Consider the following 24628-nt stretch of genomic DNA (forward strand, 5'->3'; position numbering starts at 1 on the left):
ATCTGAAGTTGAGTCAATGTGGGAAAATTCCATACACTTAGGCAAATTTTCAGTTGGTGTGATGAATGGCAGCTAGCCCTAAATTTGGAAAAATGTAAGTTAATACGAATGAGTAGTAAGATCAAACCTGTGATGTTTGGATACAATATTACTTGTGTTCTGCTAGACAAAGACAAATCATTTAAATTTCTGGGCATAATGTTGCAGAGCGATACGAGGTAGAATGAGCATGTGAGAACTATGGTATGGAAGGTGAATGGTTGACTTTGGTCTGTTGGGAGAATTTTAGGAGAGTGGTTCATCTGTAAAGGAGACCGCATATGGATCCGTGGTGTGACCTACTTGTGAATACTGTTTGAATGTTAGTGATTCATACCAGGCCGATTTGAAGGAAGTATTGAAGCATCTCAAAGGTGGACTGCTGCATTTGTTCCTGGTAGATTTGAACAACTCTTAAGTGTAACAGAGATGTTTCAGGAAATCAAATGGGAATCTCTGGAAGGAAAGCGATGGTCCCCCTCACCCGCACCCCCAAAGAAACACTATAGAGAAAATTTAGAGAACCTGCATTTGAAGCTGACTGCCGAATAATTCTGTTGCTGCCAACATACATTGCGCCTAAGGACCATGAAGATACAAGAGATTAGGGCTCAAATGGAGGCATATGGACAGTTGTTTTTCCATCACTATTTGCTATTGGAATAGGAAAGGAAATGACTATTAGTGGTACAGTGTACCCTCCACCATGCGTCATACAGTCACTTGTGGAGTATCTATGTAGATGTAGATATAATTCTGTCAGAGTTGGCAAAGGAGTTGGAAGAGTAGTAGAATGGAAGCAATAGTGTCTTGAAATGACAAAACAGAAATGAAGGTAATGAAGTGTAGTCAAATTAAGTCACATGATGCTGAAATAGATTACAAAATTGAATACTAAGAGCATTGGATTAATTTTGTTATTTGAGTAGCAAAGTAACTGATGATGCCCGAGGCAGAGAGGATATAAAATGGAGCCTATAAATAGCAAGAGAAACATTTCTGAAGAAGGGCAATTTGTTAACATCTAATATTAATTTAAGTGTTGGGAAGTATTTTTAAAGGTATTTGATATGTAGCACTGTATGGAATTGAAACATAGAAGATAAAACTGTTCAGACAAGAAGAGGATAGATGCCTTGAAATCTGGTTACAGTACCACAGAAAAATACTGAAGATTAGAGTAGTAGATTGAATAACTAATGAAGAAGTACTGAATTGAATTGGTGAAAAAAGAAATGCTTGGCATAACTTAACTGAAAGAAGTCACCAACTGATAGTAAAAATTATTGGGGGAACCTTAGGCATGAATACAATACGCAGATTCAGGCAGACGTAGAGTGCAGTAGTTATTCAGAGAAGAAGGGGCTGGTACAGGATAGACTAGTGTAGAGAGCTGCATCAAATCAGTCTCTGGTCTGAAGACCATAATAACATATTCCCTTCCTTGCTTCATTTTATACATTTTCATATTTTCGACTTTCATCAGATGTCCATGGTTTTCTGCTGTCTCTATGTTTTTGGCTATTTAATTCTCTGTTCCCTTCATTATATCATCTCTTACAGCTACAAATCCACTTCTTTCTGTGTACCCTAGCCTTGTTTTAGTCAATCATAGCCTAAAGCTCTCTTTGCAACTTTCAGAAGCCTCTGGTTCTGTCAACTTACCCAGGTTGCATTATATTAATTCCATCTGATTTAAATCATTGTCCACAGCAAAATGAGAAAGATCATGGTTCATGATTTGCATTACATATACGAGACATAATTTTGCTTGTGATTAATTTGCAAATTTACTTTAATGGTGCACTTATCTCTTGCATATCTGCCTTTACAGGTTGGCCGTCACTACTTTGATGCCCAGTCAAGTGTGCCTATTAGGAATTACTCTCTTGAGCTCTGGCCTGGATACATAACGTCAATCCGACAGCACGAAGATGAAATACTCATGTGTACAGAAATTACTCACAAAGTCATGCGCATGGAAACTGTACACGACATTCTTAAAAGAGTAGTACAAAACAATCCCCAAAATTTCAAGGTAATAATAATTGTTGTTGTAATTAGTAAATGATTGTTCTCTTGTTCAAAGCATATTATGATTTCTTTACCACTGAAGGAACTTTTAAGAATGAATTAATGAATGGAGAATGAATTCTTTAAAAGAATGAATGCCAATACATTTTTAGGAAATAATTGCGAGAATGGAACAATGTATCATTTTAATTAACTTGAGTGTTGGTTCTTGGTGAAATGTGAACTTTGTGAACATGTGGTATATGAGCAAAAAACAATTGTATGTTTTTTACTTCTTTACTCATACTTAAGGTAAAGAAGAAAAAGGAAAAAAAGGGGAAAAAAGTGATTTACTCAAGGTATACCCTCTCCAAAAACATTTTCTTCTCTTTTTCTCTAATAAGCAAACATGGATGGAAGAACTTCAATCTCAAAGGATTAGATATTTTATTGTTTATACTATTTCAAACTGGATATGTGCTAACATTACCTAAAACTGTTACAGAAAAATTAAGATGGTTGTAAAACTGCAAGGATATACAATTACTGCCTAGAACTTACGTTCAACAGGGAAAATCACTGGAATTTTGCCCACTGAAGATTATACAATCTGTTTGCTTGTAGTTTTACATTTTTCTGTAGTGATTTCTCATTTTGATATTTCTTGAGGTAAACAAAAACATAATATTTTTACAGGAGGAGTTTAAGAAGAAGGTGATAGGATCAATTGTTTTAACAGACTACTCAAACAAAACATACAGAGTGGATGATGTTGATTTTACTGTCTCACCAAGAAATACCTTCACAAGACCATCTGGAGAAACTTGTTATATGGATTATTATAAAAATGTAAGTACCAAAATATTCAATAGTAAATTGTTATGTGTGCAAAAGTTGACAGTTTAGTGACATTTCACTTGTTTGATAATATGTAGCATACCTTTTAAACTTAGTGCTGTAAACACTGACAGAAAAAGTGTAAATATAAACTTACATAAAATAATGATTGTGTCAAAAGAAAAAAAAATCTGTGGAGACAGTTTCCTCAATTGAATTTTCCTTTGATACAATTTACTGTGTTTCTGGCATTTTATTTTGTTCTGTCAAGGTATTTTCTACAGTTCTTGCCTTCCTTTGATATAATTGACTGTCTGTTTGGAGCTTCTTTTGTTGCATCTGTGTGTTATCTACAATTGTTGCCTACCATACTTTTCATCATTTAGTGGTCATTTTACTTCTTCTGCAATCTTTCTTTTGTGATCAAACACAATCCCTCCTTTCTTCCGTGAGAGATAATTTTTTATGTTTAGTGTCTTTTTTTTAACATTTAGTAATTTATTTATTGATTTATTATTTGTTTATTTGGTGAGATTTTTCATATTTTCCATGGCATTTGTCTGTGTCCAGTTCCTTATCTGACAGTTTTTTTCATTGATTATTGTCCTTTCTCAGTATCTTGTGATCTACATTTTTGTGTGGTTTTTCAAACAACTTTCGCTGTTTTCCTCTATTCTGCTATAGTATCTCCTTCATTCATTGGGCAATGGACCAACCAGTTGCTGAGCATGCGGCCCAACACAAGTTAATTTCAGTGGCTGCTTCACAGCCTGTGCCATTTGGATCCTCCCTGTCAAAACAACACTCTCTGAACTGTGCAAGAGGGAACCCTCCCTGTAATATATCTTACATTCCCATAACCCTCATGGACTCAACCATTACTAGTCACACCTATCCCCTTCCATTCCTACTCCAGAACAACACAGCCTTCTATTCACCAATTCGCCCTGTGCCCACAGTCGCTTTACGTCCCCATTTTCCACCCCACCCCCTCTCGTGCTGCCTCTCTGTCTAACATCCCGACTACACCTTGCTTTGCTCCCCTACCTTTCCCCCACCTCATCCCTTTATGTTCCCACAGGCAGAATTTTACCACCCCCTACCCTCTGTCCTGCTATCCCTCCCCACCCCTGCCTCCTCCTTACTCCCCTAATGCAGATTGCTTCTCTCATCATGCACTGTTGCTCACAGTCTGACCTCAGCAGCCACAGACAGGGGTCATGCCTGTATGAGTTGAATTTCTGTGTGTGTGTGTGTGTGTGTGTGTGTGTGTGTGTGTGTGTGTGTGTGTGTGTGTGTTGTCTAATTCAGAAGAAGGTCTTCTGGGTGAAAGCTTACTTGTTTAGTAGTCTTTTTGTCATGTCAGTCTGTGACTCCACATCTCGTCTATATGGTCAGTAGCAATCTATTCTTTTCGATTTGTTTTAAGAAACTGAATGGTGCCTGCAGTAGTCAGTCACTGATCAGTCTAGTAGCTGGCCCCTAATCAGGCCACAAAAACCACCAACATTTATCCAGCATCCTGCAAGTTATTTTGTGGCTGAGCCACAAGCGTTTCCTCATCATAGGTGCCAGTTTCCCACTATTCAGGGTGCAAACAACATATAGCTCTGTGACCCAGAACTGTTTTCTTGACCTGTGGCTAGAAGATGTAGATGTAGATCTGTGCATCATCCACACTGGCAATGTGGTCAGTCACATGGTTACAGACATATCAGTCTATCTGTTATGATGAGTCCATCAGCATTAGACAGTTCTTCCACTCTGGCTATTACACTGGCCACTTGCAGCCCACCAATTAGAGCCTCATTGTCTGTATCACTGGCGTGCATGTATGTTCCAGAAAGCTAGCTTTCTTTTATGGTATTCAAATTTATCCAAGCAAAACAACGACTTTTATAATAAAAGCCTCTCATACAGTAATAAACCCAAAAGATGACAAAGTCTTCCACATCACAACTTTTCGGCAAAGGTTTGTGCAGCCATTGCCTTCCCTACCAAAGAACATGATATAAAACTCTGTGGCTACACATAGTAATGCATGCATTTGCAAGCTGGATGAAACAGGCAAAACAAAACTATAATGACACACTACCTGTCGCACCCGACTAGCATATGGTCGCAATTAGCCAGTTACTATGTGGTATTGAGTTCAGTGGTCAGAAGTCCACATTTTATATTCACATGCCCAATATCAGTAAACAAGGTGACTCCAAAAAGGTGAAAAAGTCAAGGTAAAAAGAAAGAAAAAATATAATTTTTCTTCATCTCGCATTTTCTATCATAGAGGGCATTATGAAAATTACCAAGTTCATCTTAAATTTAACGAACGGTTGATGCTACATTATGTGATCAAAAGTATCCAGACACCTGGCTGAAAATGACTTACAAGTTCATGGTGCCTTCCATTGGTAGTGCTGGAATTCTGAAGTTATGTAACTAGGCTTCATAATCACATAATAGCTCTGGTGGAAACAGAGAAATCTGTTACTTACATGTTCTCATCTACCTTAATCCCAGTTGGTCTCTCAACCACAGTGTCTCCAAAAGACACACTCAAAAGGATTGGTGCCAATGTCTATGTCACTATCATCTTTCATTAAAGTGCATTGTTCTGATGTCACAAGTGCATCTAGTGAAAGATGTCTCACTTGTTGAAAACATTTCACAAGAAATGAATACACTACAAAAACTCTTCCAGAGAAATAGTTTCATCCATCAAAATCTTTAATTATTGACTACCTCATTGTGACCATGCAAGCAAGCACCAATGACTAAAGTTTTCATTTTACCACTCTATGATTCACTGATGGATATAATTACTTTGCTTTTGTAGAGATACATACTAATTTGCAGGCTTTCAGTAATACTACTGCAATGTATTGCACTGGTTATGATGTATAATTGTATAATTCAGTTCACCCATTTTGTATAAAAGTTCACATGATAGTGTAATTTACTATAATGGGCAAACTGTAATTTACTATAATCGGCAAACTGTAAAGTTATTCCAGATTGAACAGGAGATATGTTTGCACATATACTATCCTAACAAGTCAAATGTGGCAGAATATGTTCTAGGAATTGGACATAAAATTGTATTCAGTGTCATTGCTGTTATCATACAGAGTAATAGTTTTGTAAACACTGTAATAAAAAAGCAGTTGAAAATGCCTTCAGCAGCTGCCTTAGTATCTATGTATCTCAGTAGAACTTTGGTTCTAACTACCATGAGAGTTCCAACATAAGAAATATGGGGTCTGTTCAGAAAATTGCAGAACTTTCTCCACAATATTTTTCAAAGCTTACCTTTTACTTATTGTGCTTGGTTTCCATCGAAATACTCGCTTCCATAACTGATAAACCACTCCAAATGCCATTTCCGCTTCTGGAAGCAGCCTTGGTACGCATCTTGCTGGATTGCACAAAGTTCCGTCTGTGAATTTTCTTTTATCTCATCTGTTGTTGCAAACCTGCATGCTTTCAATGAGGTTTTCAACTTTGGACAGGGTCCAGATCTGGAGAGCACGGAGGATGAGACATGCTGCCTCATTTTATTTTTTGTTCTTTTCGTTTTTTTGTGCAATAGTTGCACACCAACAGGGGTGAATGTGCAGTGGCGTTATTGCAGTGCAGGAGCCATGAATTGTCTCGCCACATTTCAGGCTATTTCCTTCTCATATTTTCTTGCAGGCATCACAACACAGCCCAATGGTACCATTGATTAACAATTACTCCCCGTGGCATGAATTCATGATGAACTAATCCTTCTAAGTCAAAGGAAACTATCAGCATGGCTTTGACATTTGACATGACCAGCTTTTTTTGGTCTTGGAGAAGCTTTCCTGACCCACTGCGCAGATTGAAAATTGGTCTTAGGCTCATGTCTGATAACCGGCTATGATCCTCTTAAGGAACATCCTATTCTCATTTCTGCCATCTGAAAGCCCTTCACAGATTGAGAGGTGAAGGTCTTTCTGGTCTTGACTCACGAGCCATGGGGCGAACTTCGCGTCAACATGATGCATTCCAAAATGCTAACATGATGCATTCCAAGATGTTGTGTCAGGATTTCTTGATATGATCCAACTGAAATGTTACATTCTCTTGCAATCTCGTTGACAGTCAGACTTCAGTTCGCACGCACAATTTCATTGGTGTTCTTGACATACGCATCATCAGCAGGCATTGAAGGATATTCTTGAACAATGGTGTTCTCTAACTTCTGCCCACCATTTTTAAACTGTGTGTATAATTTGTAACACGAAGTATGTCTTAAGAAGTTATCGTCACAGGCTATCTGCATCATTCAGTGTGTCTCTGTAAAACTGTTCCTGAGTTTCATGCAAAATTTAGTGCAGACGCGTTGCCCCTCTATCTCTGCTATCGTAGACTAAGCGACACAACATTCTAATCAGTAAAGCACTGAGCAACAGTGAAACTGCCAGAAGTTACACATTAAACACTGCCATGTTCAGGGATGCCAACTATATTTTGCTCCAACACATGACTGGTGCAAAATTATGAATGTTCTGGAATCTTATTAACTGACCTTGTAATTAAAAAAGCTAGAATGCCCTTGTAACACTTCTCAAACAAGAAAACCTCAGTAAAGTGGTGTTGTGGTTTTCATCTATTTCTTAACACTACTCTGTCCAGTGTAAGTTTCTGCATAACTTTTGCAATATCTATCCATTTTAATCTGGCTTCTATAGTCAAGATTGGTGTCCCTCTACAGTTTTATCCCATATAAATCTCTGCATTACTAAATTGACGATTCCTTGATGCTTCACGATACGCCCTGTCAAATAATCCTTTATTTTAGCCAATTTCTTCCATAAATTTATTTTCTTCTGAAATTTGATTCAGTACCTGTTTATTAGTTATGCAGTTTACCCATGTAACTTTCAGCACATACTCCAGACAAATCCCTGCAGAAAAGACATCCTAACACTTGAATATTTTTTCTATATTAATGAATTTCTCTTTTTGAGAAACATGTTTCCTGCTATTGCTATCTTGCATTTTATATCCTCTTTAGTTTGGCCATCATCAGTTATTTTGTTACTAAAATAGTAAATTTGTGTCTCATTTCCTAATCTATTTGCATCAGCATTTTGTGATTCATTTAGAATTCATTCCATTGCCTTTGCTTTACTTTGGTTGACACTGATAAACTCTTTCCAAGACACTGTCCATATTGTTTCACGGATCTTCCAAGTCTTTCGCCGTTTCTCACTGGCAAAGCTTAAGGCTTTTATCACCCTGAACTGTAATTTCCTTTTGAAATTTCTCCTTGGTGTCCTTTACTGTTTGCATAATGTAAAGAATGAATAGCATTGAGGATAGGCTACAACCCTATTTTACTCCGTCCTCAGTTATTGCTTCCCTCTCATGTCCATCAGCTCTTATGACTGTAAACTTGTCTTTTGTAGACACTTTTCCAACATAAGAAGTTCAAAGAGTGTATTCCATTAAAATTTTAAAAAAAGTTTAACCTTAATTTTTAAATGTAAGTTTACCTTTCTTCAGTCATATCTTCTAGGGTAAGTTGTAGGGTCAGTATGGCCTAATTTTCGTATGTGTCCTAAATCTTAACTCATTTTATCTGAGGTCAGCTTCCACTCCTCTGTAAATAAGTTGTCAATAGTTTGCAACCATGACACAGTATTAAATTGATGGTCCTGTAATATTCACATTCCAGCAGTTCTTTGGAATTGGAATTTTATATTCTTCTTGAAGTGAAGGTATTTAATTTGTCTCATGTATCTTACGAAGTGGAATATTTCTCCCTTCATGGGTGTTCCTAAGGATTTCAGTAATTCTCAGGAAATTTTGTCAACTACAGCTGACTTGTGTTGACTTAGGCCTCTCAGTGCCCATCTCAAAATGTTCTTGCAGTAGCCTACCTACTGTTTGATCTTCATTTACGTTCTCCATGGTTTCCATGATAATCTCTTCAGGTTACCATCCCTTGTGTAGCCCTTCGGTGTATTCATTCCATTTGGCAACCTTCCTTTCTTTGCTTATTATTGGCTTTATTTCTGAGTTCTTTATACTCACACAAGTGTTGCTCTTTTCTCCAAAATTTTTCTATTGGTGGCATCTGTCTTTTTCATAGTTGCAGTTGCTTTCAGAGCTTTGCATTTATTTTCGAGCAACCCCTACTTTACCATTTTGCATCTTCTGTCAGTCATAAGTTTTATATATCTGCATTCCCTTTTACTTGCTTCATTTTCCGCATCTTTTAAATCTCTTCTTTCACCAGTCAGATTCAGTATGTAGTTTGTTATCAAAGGATTTCTTCTGCCTTAGGTTGTTTTCCTATTTAATCCTCTGCTGGTTACACTTCATCTGTCAAAGCTACATGGTTTTCTTCTGTTGCATTTCTTTCTCAGTTTCAGTCAATCATTGCATAGTGCACTGTTTTAAGCTCTCAAAAACCATTGTTTCTTTCAGTTTCTCCAGTTTCCATTGCCTTATGTCTTAATTTCCTAGTTTTCTTCACTTTCTCGGTTTTAATCTGCAGTTCATAAACAATAAAATGTGGCAAGAGAATGCATCTGCTCCTGGAAAAGACTTGCTATTTAAAATCTAGTTTCCAAACCTCCCAATTTCCATCACATAATCTGTCAGAAACCTTCTTGTGCCTTCAAATCCTTTACACATGACGGCCACTCATTGAAAAGCAGAAATGGCGAGTCACTGATAGACACACACAAAAAAGAAAGAAAACTTGCTAGCTCTTGGAATGACTCTGTTGAGCTTGAGTACAAAACACACACACACACACACACACACACACACACACACACACACACACACACACACACACCTGTGTTCTTACATGGTGCCAGTTGGACACACAATCTAGATTGAGAAAGGATTGATTTTCAAAGCTAGAAAGTTTTTATTCTTTTATGTGTGTGCCTGATGACATTTCAACACTTCTGCCTTTCAGTGAGTGGTCTCCTCTATTGGTAAAATATTAACCTTGTGTCATGATTCTTAAACCAACTGTTTACAATAGCTCTACTTTCTGAAAGTTGTATCATTCCTACAAACCATGTTCCCTCTTATATTTCCTTCTTTTTTGAGCCTGTTGAATTTCATTCCCCCATTACTATTTTATTTTAATCTCCATCTGTTATCTTAATTATTTCATTTATACCATCATACATTCTTTCAATCTCTTTATTGTCTTTGATATAAATTTATAATATGCGATGCTAGTTAGCTTTGTATCTATCTTGGCTATGAAATGCATTCATTATGCTGTTCATAGTAGCTCACCTACAGTTACATTTTATTACTCATTAGTTGACATGCTCCAGTTTTCTGCCCTGTTTGATGTGAATAGGGACTAGTTTACCTCTGAAATATTTTCTCCAAGGGAATAGCATCTTCATTAAGAATGATATAGATCATAACCACTAAATGGAGAATCACTAATAACAAGTTCACGTGTTACCATATTTGCGAACGACATGGCAGAGGTTACTTCCCATTGTACCAAAGATTCATCACTTAATACCAGTTCTTGAAGCATTGTAAGTAGGCATTCATGGTACACTTGGTGTCTGTTTTCAAGCATCGGCCATTTCAGGTTTTTCCGCATTTCCATGATGTGCATCAATTGTGACTGTCTGAGCTGCTCATCTTTGTATATGTTCCATATCCCTGGTTAGTCCTGTTTGTTATGGGACCTACACAATTGATCAATCTTTCAGGATGAGATTCGTGAGTGTTTTATAAGCCTGTAGGTATGACAGGCCTGATGTAATCATTTCACTTCAAATCCCCACAAATTGTTAAATTTAGGCATTTGTGTGAGTTAGCTGATGACACGATGTTTTATTACAGAAGTCTAATTTTTTTTTCGTTTTATGAAGTGCACTATTTTGGATTTCTGAACATTTCAAGCAATGACAATCACTGAACCACTTAATAATATTATTAAGATCTGACAGTATTTACTCAGATTTATTTTTTTCAGATTGTACTTCTTTGTTGAGAACTATGTCATCTTCAGAAACTCTGAAGTTATTATTAGCATTGTCGACCAGATCAGTAACCCTTCAGGCCAGTAGTTTCTGTTCAAACACCTAGCCCACTGGTGGTAGTTTATATGGCTGGATCTTTATGATTAAATCGTACATTGGCACTTAAAATGAATTTTTAGTGTAGTGTACCTTGAAAGACTTGCGTCACAGTCTCTGCATCTAGAACTACTGTATTTACTCGAATCTAAGCCGCACTTTTTTTCTGGTTTTTGTAATCCAAAAAATCGCCTGTGGCTTAGAATCGAGTGCAAAGTAAGCGGAAGTTCTGCAAAATGTTGGTAGGTGCCGCCACAACTAACTTCTGGCATCGTATATATGTAGTGCTACACAGGCATGCTTTGTAGGCACAAAGATAAATACTGGCGCCAAAACCTCTGCGTCAGTAAATAAATTTTAAAAAAAAGGTGGAAGACGAGCTTTTTTCTCTGCCCTGAGCTGCTTAGACCACTGCATTTTCATACTTCATCCAACGAAGTAAATACAAATTCCGTATTGTTCATTTTTGAATGTAGCAGCATTTCAATGTACTACGAAAATCCAACTGGCAAGACTGTTTGGAATGTTTATCAATATGGCCAACCATATGTTCTGAATTCTTTCCTATCTGTGAGAAGAGATGGTTGCTAATAGGAACTCTTATGAATTGTGAATCACATACAGTATTCTCCTTCACTATAAGAATAATACGAATATCAACATTTTGCCATGTATTCTTTCGTGTTTGCTGCTATCTCATTTAAATCCTGTCTGCCTAATAAACTACGAAACTAGAATGACACAACAGCAAACGCGGAAGAATATACATTTCATGTAATGTTTATATTCGTATTATTCTTATGCCTAATAGTGATACAGTCAGAAATGAAGGACGGCAATTGAGTAGATTTTAAAGCTAAGATGACTAATTTCTGTGCAGAATGTAGTGTACTAAAGAAGCGTCTGCAAAGATTTTCAAACTGAGAAAAATTTTCGCTAAACTCTCGTTCAGAACATCTTCTATCATACGCAGTCTATTATTTGGTTCTTGTTGATCATTATCAAAGAAAGCAGCAGTGTATGTAACAACAAATAGCTGTCTCTTGCCATTGTTTCGTTAATGAGACGATTCCTCTCTTTTTTTTTTATTGTAAGAGGCGGTAGCGCACACAAAAGCAAGCCATGCCGCGAGCGGCGACAGGTCGTATATACACTCATCATCAGAATGCGACAAACAATGCATGACTCAGTACAATAATGCATTTTCAGCTTAAGAGTGATGTAAACACCTATAACAAAGAGAATGGCACTTATGAGATCAAAGAAAAATAAGCAACCGATTCAAACCAGACGAAGCACGTGAAAAAGGAAGGGTACCCTATAAATACGGACGGAGCGCCTGACGCATAGCAGCGGCTACCTGGTAAAGCTTAACTGCTGAGCTTACGACTCGAACCAAACTACTGTAGCTGTATCGTCATTCATTCGACCTAAATTGTCTCATATTAAAATGGACCAACTTCGTTTCGATTTGGGTGGGGCCTAAAACTTTCCTCTCCCCTTGAATTTCGAGTCTCAAATTTCAGGTGCGGCTTAGATTCGGGAAAATTTTTTTTCCTTGACTTCGAGTCTCAGTTTGCAGGTGCGGCTTAGATTCGAGTGCGGTTTAGATTCGAGTAAATATGGTATGTTTCGTGTTATTCCCGCTTCTGTCTTAAAGCAGAATACTGTACATCTCTATGGGGGCTTGCTCTTCTTCTCTGTGGATTAAGATCTTTGCAATGGGATATGTTGCTGTGAGCCACGTAGGGACTGCAGTATTTGAAGGTCAGCCACACTGAGGTGAAACTACACACTTTCCATGAATTTTCAGCAGTTCTGATTTGAGAAGTTTACATGTTTTTCTTCCTTTGTCTTTTCATTGGCTTCATAAACATTAAAAACATTGTGCGCTTCATTATTCATCAGCCTTCTAAACATTTTCATGGGACACTTCATACCTTTTTGCCTTCCATTCGAAAAGGTTTTAGTGTCTTATCTTTCAGATATACGCTACCCTAAGAGAATTGTGTTCTTTAATTCATTGAGCCTTTCTTACTTCTTTGCCTCATTTGGTTCCTGTAGCAACTACACCATTATGGACTACTGAAATAAAGGTCACCTGTTTTTTATTCATTCATTTCAGTGCCATAAAGCCCTGTGAGTGCTGTGTCGTAAGTACACGTTTCTTGAGTCTTGCATGAGCGACATGCTTCTTATTGAGTTGTAGTGTAACCAACAAAATTCATACCTGTTACCAAGCTTGACAAGTTTTATTAGGCTCTGACTTGTTTTCAGTGTATGTGGATTAGTCTCAGGTTTCATAGAACTTTACTCTAAATTTTGCTACTTTTAGCTGTAGGTAGGTCTTTACTGCCAGCCTTTCTTTCCATTATGGAAGAGATTCATCAACATAATTGTTAAATGTATTATTCAAGTGCTAAATGACAAACTTGAACAATCTTTTAATTCCAGCAGTTCCTCGAGGTTTACAAAATGAAGGAATCAACAAACTATCTCAAAACTGTCTTGATGCACAGTCTACTAAAAAAGATGCGTGTTCAAAAGCAGTTGCATACTGAAATAAGATTTTATGAGTGGCTTGTGAATAATGCCTGTCAACATCTGCAGTGGAAAAAAAGAGACATAAATCTAACCTGTGTCAACATGTACCCAGTTACAGAACTTAAATGTGATTGTATAGCAGTCTGTCTCTGAACAAAATATGCAGCATAATAGTTAGTTTCACACATGAGAGTTTCTACGATTGTGTCACCAAAATACAACTTGAATGTTATCTACCTCTTCCCACTTCCACTGTTCTTCCTATTGTGCTCATTTCACCGATACAGCTCATTCAATCTAATTATCATTCTCTGCTGTTACTTTTTCATTTTTAAGTTGTTTGTTCCACACAGTCAGTTACATTGTGATAATCAACAACAGTATCATCAATAATCATTAGTGTGGTGCATAGTAAAAAGGTACTTTGGAAATCATAATTACTTCATCCACCAGATTGTCTTGATTCTTTGCTTCCCGGGTGTCTTGTGAAAAAACTAGAGTTCAACATTGTGTAACCAATGATTTTTCCTCTTTACTGGTGGACAAGAGAGAGGTCTCTCTGTTTGCCATACTCCATTATGTGTTAGCTCAAAGATTTAATGACAGATGTCAGTGATGTATGGTAATTTTGTGGGTAATCTCTGCTACCATTCCTGTAGATAGTTGTGATTTGGCCTGTTTTTTTTTTCTGTGGAACCTATGCTGTAATGTGGTTACAATAATGGGTATCTAGGCTGCAGATTGTGTCAGGAATCTGAAGGGCCTAGGACCTTCTTAAATTTTAAAAATTTCAGGTGTTTCCAAAAACCACTGACAGTAATATGTATATTACCTATGTTTACAGTGGCATGATAAACTGAGGCACCACTGGTATCATTGTAAATATCAGCAATAATAACTACTACAAGATATTCTTCAGTTTGGTTAAGATAAAGCGCTTTCTCTTATGTAATATTTGAGGTTGAGATATGCTTTTGGTTTAGTAGAACATGGTTTTTACAATGTAAATTAGTTATGATTAATTATGGGAACAACTGAATGAGAACAATTGATTCAATCACTTAGACTCTTCAGTCATTCTTCTAAGTGAAACCAGTCATTGGGCCAGCCAAACGATAACAGTCAAGTCATTCAGTTGTCATTTTATATATTGGATGGATTATTATTTGTTCATTTCTTTTGAGTGTATCCAATCCGTATAGGCAACTGTATGAAAACAATCAATACAATCTGTTGTAATTTTGCATGCTGACCGAATTATTCATTCTTTCTTTTCAAGTGAAACCAATGTGTAATTTTTCTCATTAGTATTCAATCTTCAAACATAACCCGCTCTTTAATAGTTGACTGACAAAGGGAGGGCACGGGACATGGCTCATCAATTTGTCTTAAACTGTGTGAGTAGAAGTAGATAACCCTGAGTGGGCCATAAGAAAAGAGTAAATGATCTCTAAAAGATTTTGAAGTGGTGTGTGAGCGAATTTTGAGCAACAAGAAATAAATCAGTGCCATAGAGCAGTGGTCAAGCACGCCAACTATAAGTTTGTAGGCACAGATTTGAGTGTTGCCGCTCCCGTAATATATTTAGTTGCTTTTTTTTATTTCTCACAATGTTAAACCATTAATTATAAAATTTAAATATATTTAATTAGTTCAATTTATATACATAAAATTAACATATCCAATTTAGTTACAATCAAACCATTAGAACAACTGTTCCTTCCATGCCATGTTCTTTCTCATCTGTACTAAAAATAAGACCACAAAACTGTCATATCTGTCTGTCTATTTAAACATGTTAATTTCCAAAACTACCAAACAAATTTTCATAGGGTTTTCACAGGTAACTTGAGCATAGCTTGGGGTGGCATTTAGGATTTGTTTCATCACAATGAGCTCACTTGAAAAATATAATGATTTCAACTTTAGATAGAATTATTGTCTCCTTTGTTGGTTTGCCAGTTTGAACATACTGATCTCCAAAACTGCAGTGTCATGGGGTTTTAACAGAATACTCAGGTGTAGCTCGGAACAACATATAGGCTTAATTTCATCAAAATCAAAACAAAATGTGGAGAAAAAAATTGTGATTAGTTTGATCTGAAATCGTCTACTCAGCTTATTAGTTTGGATGTTTACCCCAGTGGCACAATCATCATGGCATAGTACACCAACGAAATAGTAGATGGTGTTGTTAGATTTGCAGTACACCAAAGAAACAATAGATGGCACTGTTTGTTTCTTAGTACATCGAGGGACCAATAGGTGGTGGTGTTATTTTTGTGGTTCACCAAAGAACCAATAGAGGGCAGTGTTATTTGCTTTAACTTAGTGACATACATATTTTCACAAGTTTATGTCAGTGACAGAATGAAGCACTGCAGTCTTAGCTTTACAAATACAAACTGACATCGACTTTTCATGGCTAGGATATACAGATTTATGGATTTCACGTTGTTTGTGAAAAACTTAGTGACATTGCTCTGCTCCTTTCAAGAAGTGTTATTTATATTTTTTGCCACATAAAACAAACTTGTTGAGTTTGCTTTTTGATTTGGGTGTCTACTAAAAACATTTAATTTTGTTTAGTTTATGAATAAAAATTACTACAGAATAGTCAAGTGTTTCTGAATACAGCAGCACAGCTAATTGACAGAGGACTATGTGCTCTCCAGAATCCAAGGAAAATTGTGAGGCAAAATTTGTTGCAGCTCAAGAACATCAGACTTTAACTAGATCTTTGGAGACACTTTCCAAAAGCAAGGCATGAAATAATTCTGATGGAGAGCGTTACACACAATCTCACACCTCTCCTTCATTTACAGAGAAAACTGCCAAAGTTCTCATGGTGTTTGCACACCTGCTTCACGGCTGCTCCCTGCTCCCATTTTAGTGAAACAAACTAAAGTCTTCGTTCATGTCCCCAATCATACTGCTTCACACACTGTACACAAAAAAACTTTATAAGTCAAAAATAAATTCCAATACTCAGTTAATGCCAGTTTTCTTAATGCACTGTTTGGTTTTCTTCGTCACAGTCAGTTTTCACAGAAAAGTTGTATTTATGGCTTATCAGCTTACTATTAGAATACTACTGCAGAATCTGAATTTTCAGTAACAATAAACAACGCTCAAGATCAGAGAGAGGGGAAGGAGTAAATGGACAGAGAAGGAAGGGAGGAAATGGACATAGAGGGAGGGAGGAGAAGATGGACACAGAAAGACTGCGGGGGGGGGGGGGGGGTAGGACATTAAGTGATATATCCAACTCCCATACTTATTTAGTAATTGTGAAGCATTGCTGGATTTGCTAGTTAATTATTAATTATTATATGTGAGACAGAAAGCAAAAAGGGGCCTCCTGTTGAAAATTTTTGATTTTGAGTTATTGTAATTTTTAAGTTTAGCGCTAAATTCTGACCAGATTGGAAAAAAAAAGTGGAGTACAGACCTATAGCAGTTCGAGGCTGCCAGTGGCCAAAGCACCTCCTTGCTCCAGCTTCACTCCTGGCAGCAGTGGACAGGCTGCTCGCACTGGTGCTACGTATCTGAGCCAAACTCAGGGACAGTAAAACAGTCACATAATTGCCAGAGGTTTGAGCCAGGTCAATTGTCTCACATTAAATTAAAAAAAGTCAGTCCCCAATGGTGAGTCATAAATGTACTTATAACTGATGTGGCAGCAAAGACTAGTTTCATTAGGTAATTTACACTGAAGAGCCAAAGAAACTGGTACATCTGCCTAATATCGTGTAAGGCCCCTGCGAGCATGCAGAAGTGGCACTACACAACATGGCATGGACTCAGACTAATGTATGAAGTAGTGCTGGAGGGAATTGACACCACAAATCCTGCAGGGCTGTACGTAAATCTATGAGTATGAGGAGATGGAGATCTCTTCTGAAGAGTATGTTGCAAGGTATTCCAGATATGCTCAATAATGTTCATGTATGGGGTTTTGGTGGCCAGCGGAAGTGTTTAAACTTAGAAGAGTGTTCCTGAAGCCAATCTATAGCAAGTCCTGGTTTGTGGAGTGTCATTTTGTCCTGCTGGAATTGCCCGAGTCTGTCGGAATGCACAATGGGCATGAACGGATGCAGATGATCAGACAGGATACTTATGTATGTGTCATCTTTCAGTCATATCTAGACGTATCAGGGGTCCCATATCACTCCAACTGCACATGCCCCACACCATTACAGATCTCCATACCTGTACATGTTCTTTCACACAATACAATTTGAAATGAGACTCGTCCATCAAGACAACATGTTTCCAGTCATCAACAGTCCAATATCGGTGTTTTGGGTCCAGGCAAGGCACAAAGATTTGTGTCGTGCATTCCTCAAGGGTACATGAATGGGCCCTGAGTTCCGAAAGCCCACATCGATGATGTTTTGTTGAATGGTTCACATGTTGACACTTGTTGATGGCCCCACACTGAAATCTACAACAATTTGCCGAAGGGTTTCACTTCTGTCACGTGGAATGGTTCTCTTCAGTCGTCCCGTTCTTGCAGGATCTTTTTCCAACCACAGTGATGTCAGAGATTTAATGTTTTACCAGATTCCTGATACTGAATGTACACCTGTGAAATGATTGCTCAGGAAAATCCCCATTTCATCACTACCTCGGAGATGTTGTGTCCCATCGCTTGTGCGCCGACTGTAACACCATGTTCAATTCACTTAAATCTTGATAACCTGCAATTGTAGCAGCAGTAACTGATATAAAAATTGTGCCAGACACTTGTTGTCTGATGTAGGTATTGCTGAATGCAGCACTATATTCTGTGTGTTTACATCTCTCTGTATTTGAATATGCGTGCCTGTACCAGTTTCTTTGATGCTTTAGTATAATTTGACTAAAGAAACTGACAGCAACAAAATGTGTACATCAGTTGTTGAAACCAGTTAGTTGTCCCATCAATAGTTTTAGTACATCATATCACAACTGTCTAACTGAGCTGATTTAATTATTTTTAGGCTTATGGGATAATCATAAAAGACCAACAACAACCACTACTTGTCTCTCAACCAAAACAAAGGGACCGGAGGAGAGGAATTAACAACCTGATTTATCTGATTCCTGAATTGTGCCGCACAACAGGTATCACTGATGAAATGAGGTCAAATTTCAGCCTCATGCGAGCATTAGCTGAACATACCCGCCTCGGACCAGCTACTCGCCAGGAAAGGCTACGTAAATTTCAAGACCGTTTAAGAACAAATCCACAGGTAATGTAGCTGTGACTAATTCTATTTTTGTAATACATGCTTCAGTGAATAAAACATGGAAAAGTAACAATTCAGTACAGAGAGACATACAAGCACACAACCCTGCAATGAATCCAATGTGTCAGACATAAAATTTAATCAATAAAGATGATATTTCACAGAGAGACAAGAACGAATTGCCAGTAGTTACTTCCAGGATATTTCACTCCCAGTGCTGCTGAAAGAAACACTTAAAGTAGGAAATAGTACCTGTCTTCCACAACTATGAATTTCCAATCATTCTTCAAGAACTGAGGAAGTGAGCCAAAGACTAAAGTTACAGAGAGTAAATGTAGCATCTCTGACAACATACTCTCTTCACTAGTAGTGTATAGCATGCCTCATCTTGTTAAAAGTGGCAGCTTTTTGCAATGTGGGGTACACTGGACACCATAAATATTGAGGAGCAATTCTGAATCATGCCTTACAGTAAGCACACACAACAACTGTAGATAGGTCAGAACAGGATTCAAAATGTGTGTATCCCTCATTAATATGTCCAAGATGTTCTCAATAGGTTTGTGAGATGACCGCTACAAACAAGAAAGTACTTGCATCAAGCACTGTTTTCCCTATACATCAAATGTTGAATTTTTAATTTTTGCTTTTTTTAACATTTTTGCATACAGTACTTAGATTCAGTCGTTTAGTACACCGTCGCAGGCGCTCCTATCTGTGATGCAGTGTGGAGGGTAACCGCAGCCATGGTCTCCGAGCTGATAGTCCATGCTGCTGCGAACATCGTCAAACTGTTAATGCAGATAGTTGTTGTCTTGCAAACGTCCCCATCTTTTGACTCAGGGATTGAGACGTGGCTGCACGATCCATTACAGGCACGTGGATAAGATTCCTGTCATCTCGACTGCTAGTGATACGAGACCATTGGGGTCCATCACGGCATTCCGTATTACCCTCCTGAACCCACTGATTCCATATTATGCTAACGGTCATTGGATCTCGACCAACACAAGCAACAATGTCGCGATATGATAAACTACAATCATAATAGGCTACAATCCGACCTTTATCAATGAGGCATCACAACAACATTTCACCAGGGAAAACCGGTCAACTGCTGTTTGTGTATGAGAAATAGGTTGGAAATTGTCCTAATGTCAGAACGTTGTAGGTGTCAGCACCGGCGCCAACCTTGTGTGAATGCTCTGAAAAGGTAATCATTTGCATATCACAGCATCATCTTCCTGTTGCTTAAATTTCGCGTCTGTAGCATGTCATCTTCGTGGTGTACCAATTTTAATGGCCAGTAGTGTATTTGGCATACTGTGTTCCAATCCCGGTGTATACCTCAGAGATCTGGCGGAAGCTAGAGATGCAAAAGACAAGCTAGTGAGATCATAGACTTGAGAAATAGTATCAAAGATGGACAGGTTAATAGGAATGAGAGAGGCAGGGAATTAGTAAAGGAGGAACTATTACAGGATAGAATAGAGTAATAAAGGCTTAGATGGTTTGGACTTGTTAAGTGAATGGAGGAGAAGAGGTTATACAAAAAGATTCACAGGATGAGAAGGAAGGGGACATTCCTTGATATGAAATTTTACATTAACACTTTATTACAAAGTTATACTCATGTTCCAACATTAGTATCATGTTGCACATTAATATTGGAGCCAATCTTTATCTGAGAATTGCCATTTAACTGTAGCACAACTGCCAACAAACATAATTTTCTCCCAATTATCTAGAAACTTCTAATGATGGCTTCATTGTTAGATAAATGTTAACAACTGCAGCTCCTAAATTCTCACATACTGATTTTTGAATACACATTGTGTGACTTTGCTAAGTCATGAATACCCCAATAAATCAGAATATCTCTTAGAGTGAGTATACTGAAGATTTACATACCCAAAAAGGCCACTTTCACTCATTAGATCATTGAATACTAACAGGTGCATTACAATATATATGTAACATATGGATAACCATAGCCAACAGTAAGTAGTTCATTCTAAAGTATTGACATGCATGTTGCTGCAGGGACCATATTTTCTCTTCTCCAACAATGCACATGATCCTCCATCAGGTGCCTGTATGGCCTAACTGTAGGGAACAGGTGCTCACCTTTAACCTACATAAAACTCTCCTTCCATGAGGATGCCACTAGCATCAGTGTAACCCATAGAAAAGATGAACTTGCCATCCATTGTGCTTTTCATAGTACTTCTATCCCGCCATCTTCTTGTATAAATGAGTTTTATGAATGAAAAAAGAGAGCATCTCTGCAGAAGATTCTCAGAGCTAAAGAAAATTCTCCAAGAAAGTTTACAATTTCACATGAATAAAAAATGCAAAGCATATTGTCTGACCAGATAGTTTCTTTCTCACTAACTCCTCTCCTCCTTGAGAAAGTTCTTTGTGTGTGTTATGTGCCACATATGGCACAGACCACATACTTAACCTTGCATTTCATGCAGCTTACTCAGACAGACAAAGTATTCAATGTACAAATATAGAACTAGTATGAATGTGTTCTGGAAGAGTTGAACTATGTTTTATTTTTAGTTTCATCTATGACAATAAATTAAGATGATATATGGACAGTTTATGAAAATGCATGTTACTGAACTTTCAACATGGGAAACTTTTTTCTTATTGAAGTTAGGTGAACACCTTATGCGAACAAAATCTTCAGAGCACATTACCTTTTTGCCTACTCCAAACCAGAACACTATCATAGTTTTCTAACAGAAGATAATTTTGATTAAAATTAATGTGATTCACACTAGCCCACTTATGCATCAACTACTAAGTGGACTCCTGTGCAGTTTCATTAGGAGAAACAGACTGCTGGATTTGTAATTAACCAGTTACATTGAAACCCTACTGTTTCACTTTTCAAGGGACTTAAAAAAGAATTGTGTAAAATGCGGGAAAATGTAAAATAATGAAAATAACATTTAAACTGTAGAAGTTACACATAGTACACATAGGATACCCCTTGCATTTTCACATTTTATGTATGATATATGTACATAACAGGCATCAAAAGACTTGTATATTATCCAGTAAAAACCACTGATGTAAATGGAATTGAAAACTGTCTGGGAAGTAGGAACGTTTGACTCAGTTTCATACTGTGTTTTTGAAAGACTGCAGCTGTCATTCATTATTTAAATAATGAAATACTGTACTGGTTATGTATTTTTTCATGCTTAGCACAACACATTTTGAGAATTTTTTTCTCGTTATCAAGTGCAAATCTATACATAAGTTTTTTGTGTGGTGCTTGAATATGTGTTTTTCTCCACCTCTTGCACTGTAGTAATCTTTTTGAGGTTATCAGGTACAGTGCCTCCTCAGTTATGTGGAAAACCACACACCACTATCACTCACATTGTTTGTTTGTATAACATCACAAAAAATGGATAATAAATACTGCACTTGCCAATGAGAATAAGTTCACATAACACCTTTTGCTCACCATGAAAAAAAATACGTAACCAGCACTGTGTTTAAACTACAAACATTTGAGCAATGCAAAGCAAATGATGGTGTCAGCTAGTGCTGCAAGAGGCCAAACACCAAAACAAACTAAATATGGTTCAAGAAAAGTGTCACGATGATCACAACAATCACAAAACTGCATTTGTGCAGTGGAGACATTTTGGAAATGGTTGATTGGTTATAATATCTTTATTCAGATGAACCTAGTTATATCTCATCAGCCACTACGCCAAGTATAGCTGCCAGCAGCGGGAGATATGGCATGAATTGTTCCAACTTTTACACACTTACCAGTTCAGATCCACTGAGTAGAGTGCCCTGGTGTCAAGAAACTTACCACGTAGTATTTGCAAATGCTATGGGACAGCCAACATCATGTCAGCATCATATTTTTCTTCCACAAACATTTTTTGTAATACATAAATTGAGGGGGAAATTATAAATTTGTTAAATTTGTTGACTCAAAGTCAGGTGTAAATTAACGTTGTGGACATAGGAAATTTGACGGGAATTATAAAAAATGTCATAAACAGTATGAAAACAGTAATTCCAGGAAAATAAAAGTGTATTATTTTTTCTGATCCACCTACTTATTTCTAATATAACAAAAAACAAGACTTATGCTGTGAGAAAACATACCGGTAATATGCCAGCTGATACTGGGAGAAAGAACATGAGGGCCTGCTCATGTGTCAAATACTAAGCACTACTTTTAGAGTTTCATTAGAAGAAACAGATTGTAGGTTTGTAATTAACAGGTTATTAATTTTGTGATCCACCTAGTTAATTCTAACATGACAAAAAATAAGATTCATACTGTAGTAAAACATATCTTAAATAGGAAAACAGTTACTGGGAGAAAGAACAAGAACTGTATGGGAGAAAGAACAAGAGCAATACAAAACAAAATACCTCAGTATTGCAGTAATATTTATTTTGTGTGATACAGACTGAATTTGAGATTAACTTCATTTGGAATTATTTACTGGTAAGACCTTGTTATTAAAATTTCAAAACCTATGACAATATAATTTTGTTATGTAGGTGCTTACAATGATAAACTGTGCATTACAACATGCCATTCAATCTGCCTGTGTTTTATTTCTGTGGCAATTGTGGAGAAACACTACTGACATCACACTCATCATTATGACAGATTCTTGAAGGGCCACTGCCACTACAACAAAATAATTGTCTCCTCAACTGAATTTTCCAAAGCAGTTTCATTCTGCCCCACTGAAGTCTGTTGCAGGCCCTCTTATCAGATGTTTGTGGGGTCTGGAATTGTGTCATTCCTTTATTTCCAAAAATTAAAGCATTATGCTAGTTTTCTCTTGGCACGTAGCATGCAACATCATTTCCCTATATCCTAGCATTATCTACAGGCCCAGGTTATGAAGCATCAACATTAGTAAACATTTCACTATAATCACTGTTGCCTGCACATTGATACTAGGAGAGCCCTTTTGGTAATATATTCATCTTCATGTTCAGTGGGTTCCAAGATTGGTATATATATGCAGTTGAGGCCCTCACCATACATGGAAACATACCTTGATTGCCATGTAAGTTTATTGTTTCTAGTTCTCGTATGTTTCTGGGACTGGAGCCATGATGGTGCTTTTAGGGTAACATATCAAAGAAAATCTGAAAATTACAGTGATACAGTTCCCTAGTGTGTACCTAAGTCTTCTCCTACACCTTACTGAGAACCTCGGTCTTGTAAATAGTGTCAAAATATATTCATTTTCATTTGGTTTGGAGGGGCACCCCCTTTTCTTTCATTATTTTTGGGAAGAAAATGATTCACTGCCAGAATAATGTTTTCATCAATATACCTGTATGACCTTCTACAGTTTTCTCTTCAGTATTTCTTCAGGCTATGTATATGATTGCCTGCCTTCTGAGACACTCAGATCAGTACAAAACACTGTATGTAGATAGAGTATCAACTAAAATACCAGTTTAGTTTGTGGTATGTGCTGTTGTCCAGTAGAACATGTGTAAATGGTAATTAAAAGCAATAACACAACTATGGAGCACAGGAAATACACTTCAGAAAGTGATAGCTTTTTTAGATCTTATGTGGTTGAGTTAGTTGAATGTCAGGTCATCGTGTCAGAGGTCCCTTGTTCAAACTCCACTGATGACAATTTGTTTTAATTGTTTATACATGAAATTGTTATGTGGGAGAACTTTTCCCTGACATGTAAAGGACTTTTCAGAGTTTGTAGCAATGTTCTTTTGGCAGTCTGCTTTCGCTTCATTAGTTGAAAGTCTGGTGCCAAGCGCCACAGTTTTTGAATCCACGCCAGATGGCATGGACCTTGATTACCAGTAGAGGTCTCTGCA

General features: G+C 37.3%; 1 protein-coding gene across 1 annotated transcript in view; it reads left to right on the forward strand.

Moving 5' to 3' along the window:
- LOC126331023 (piwi-like protein Siwi) overlaps positions 1 to 24628 on the forward strand; it is a 242412-nt gene that overhangs the window by 66434 nt on the left and 151350 nt on the right. Inside the window, 3 exon segments of the mRNA XM_049996440.1 lie at positions 1874 to 2077; positions 2749 to 2901; positions 18518 to 18769. Coding sequence (XP_049852397.1) covers positions 1874 to 2077; positions 2749 to 2901; positions 18518 to 18769 — 609 coding nt within the window.

The sequence above is a fragment of the Schistocerca gregaria genome, chromosome 1, assembly GCF_023897955.1.
Source record: "Schistocerca gregaria isolate iqSchGreg1 chromosome 1, iqSchGreg1.2, whole genome shotgun sequence".
Lineage (NCBI taxonomy): Eukaryota > Metazoa > Arthropoda > Insecta > Orthoptera > Acrididae > Schistocerca > Schistocerca gregaria.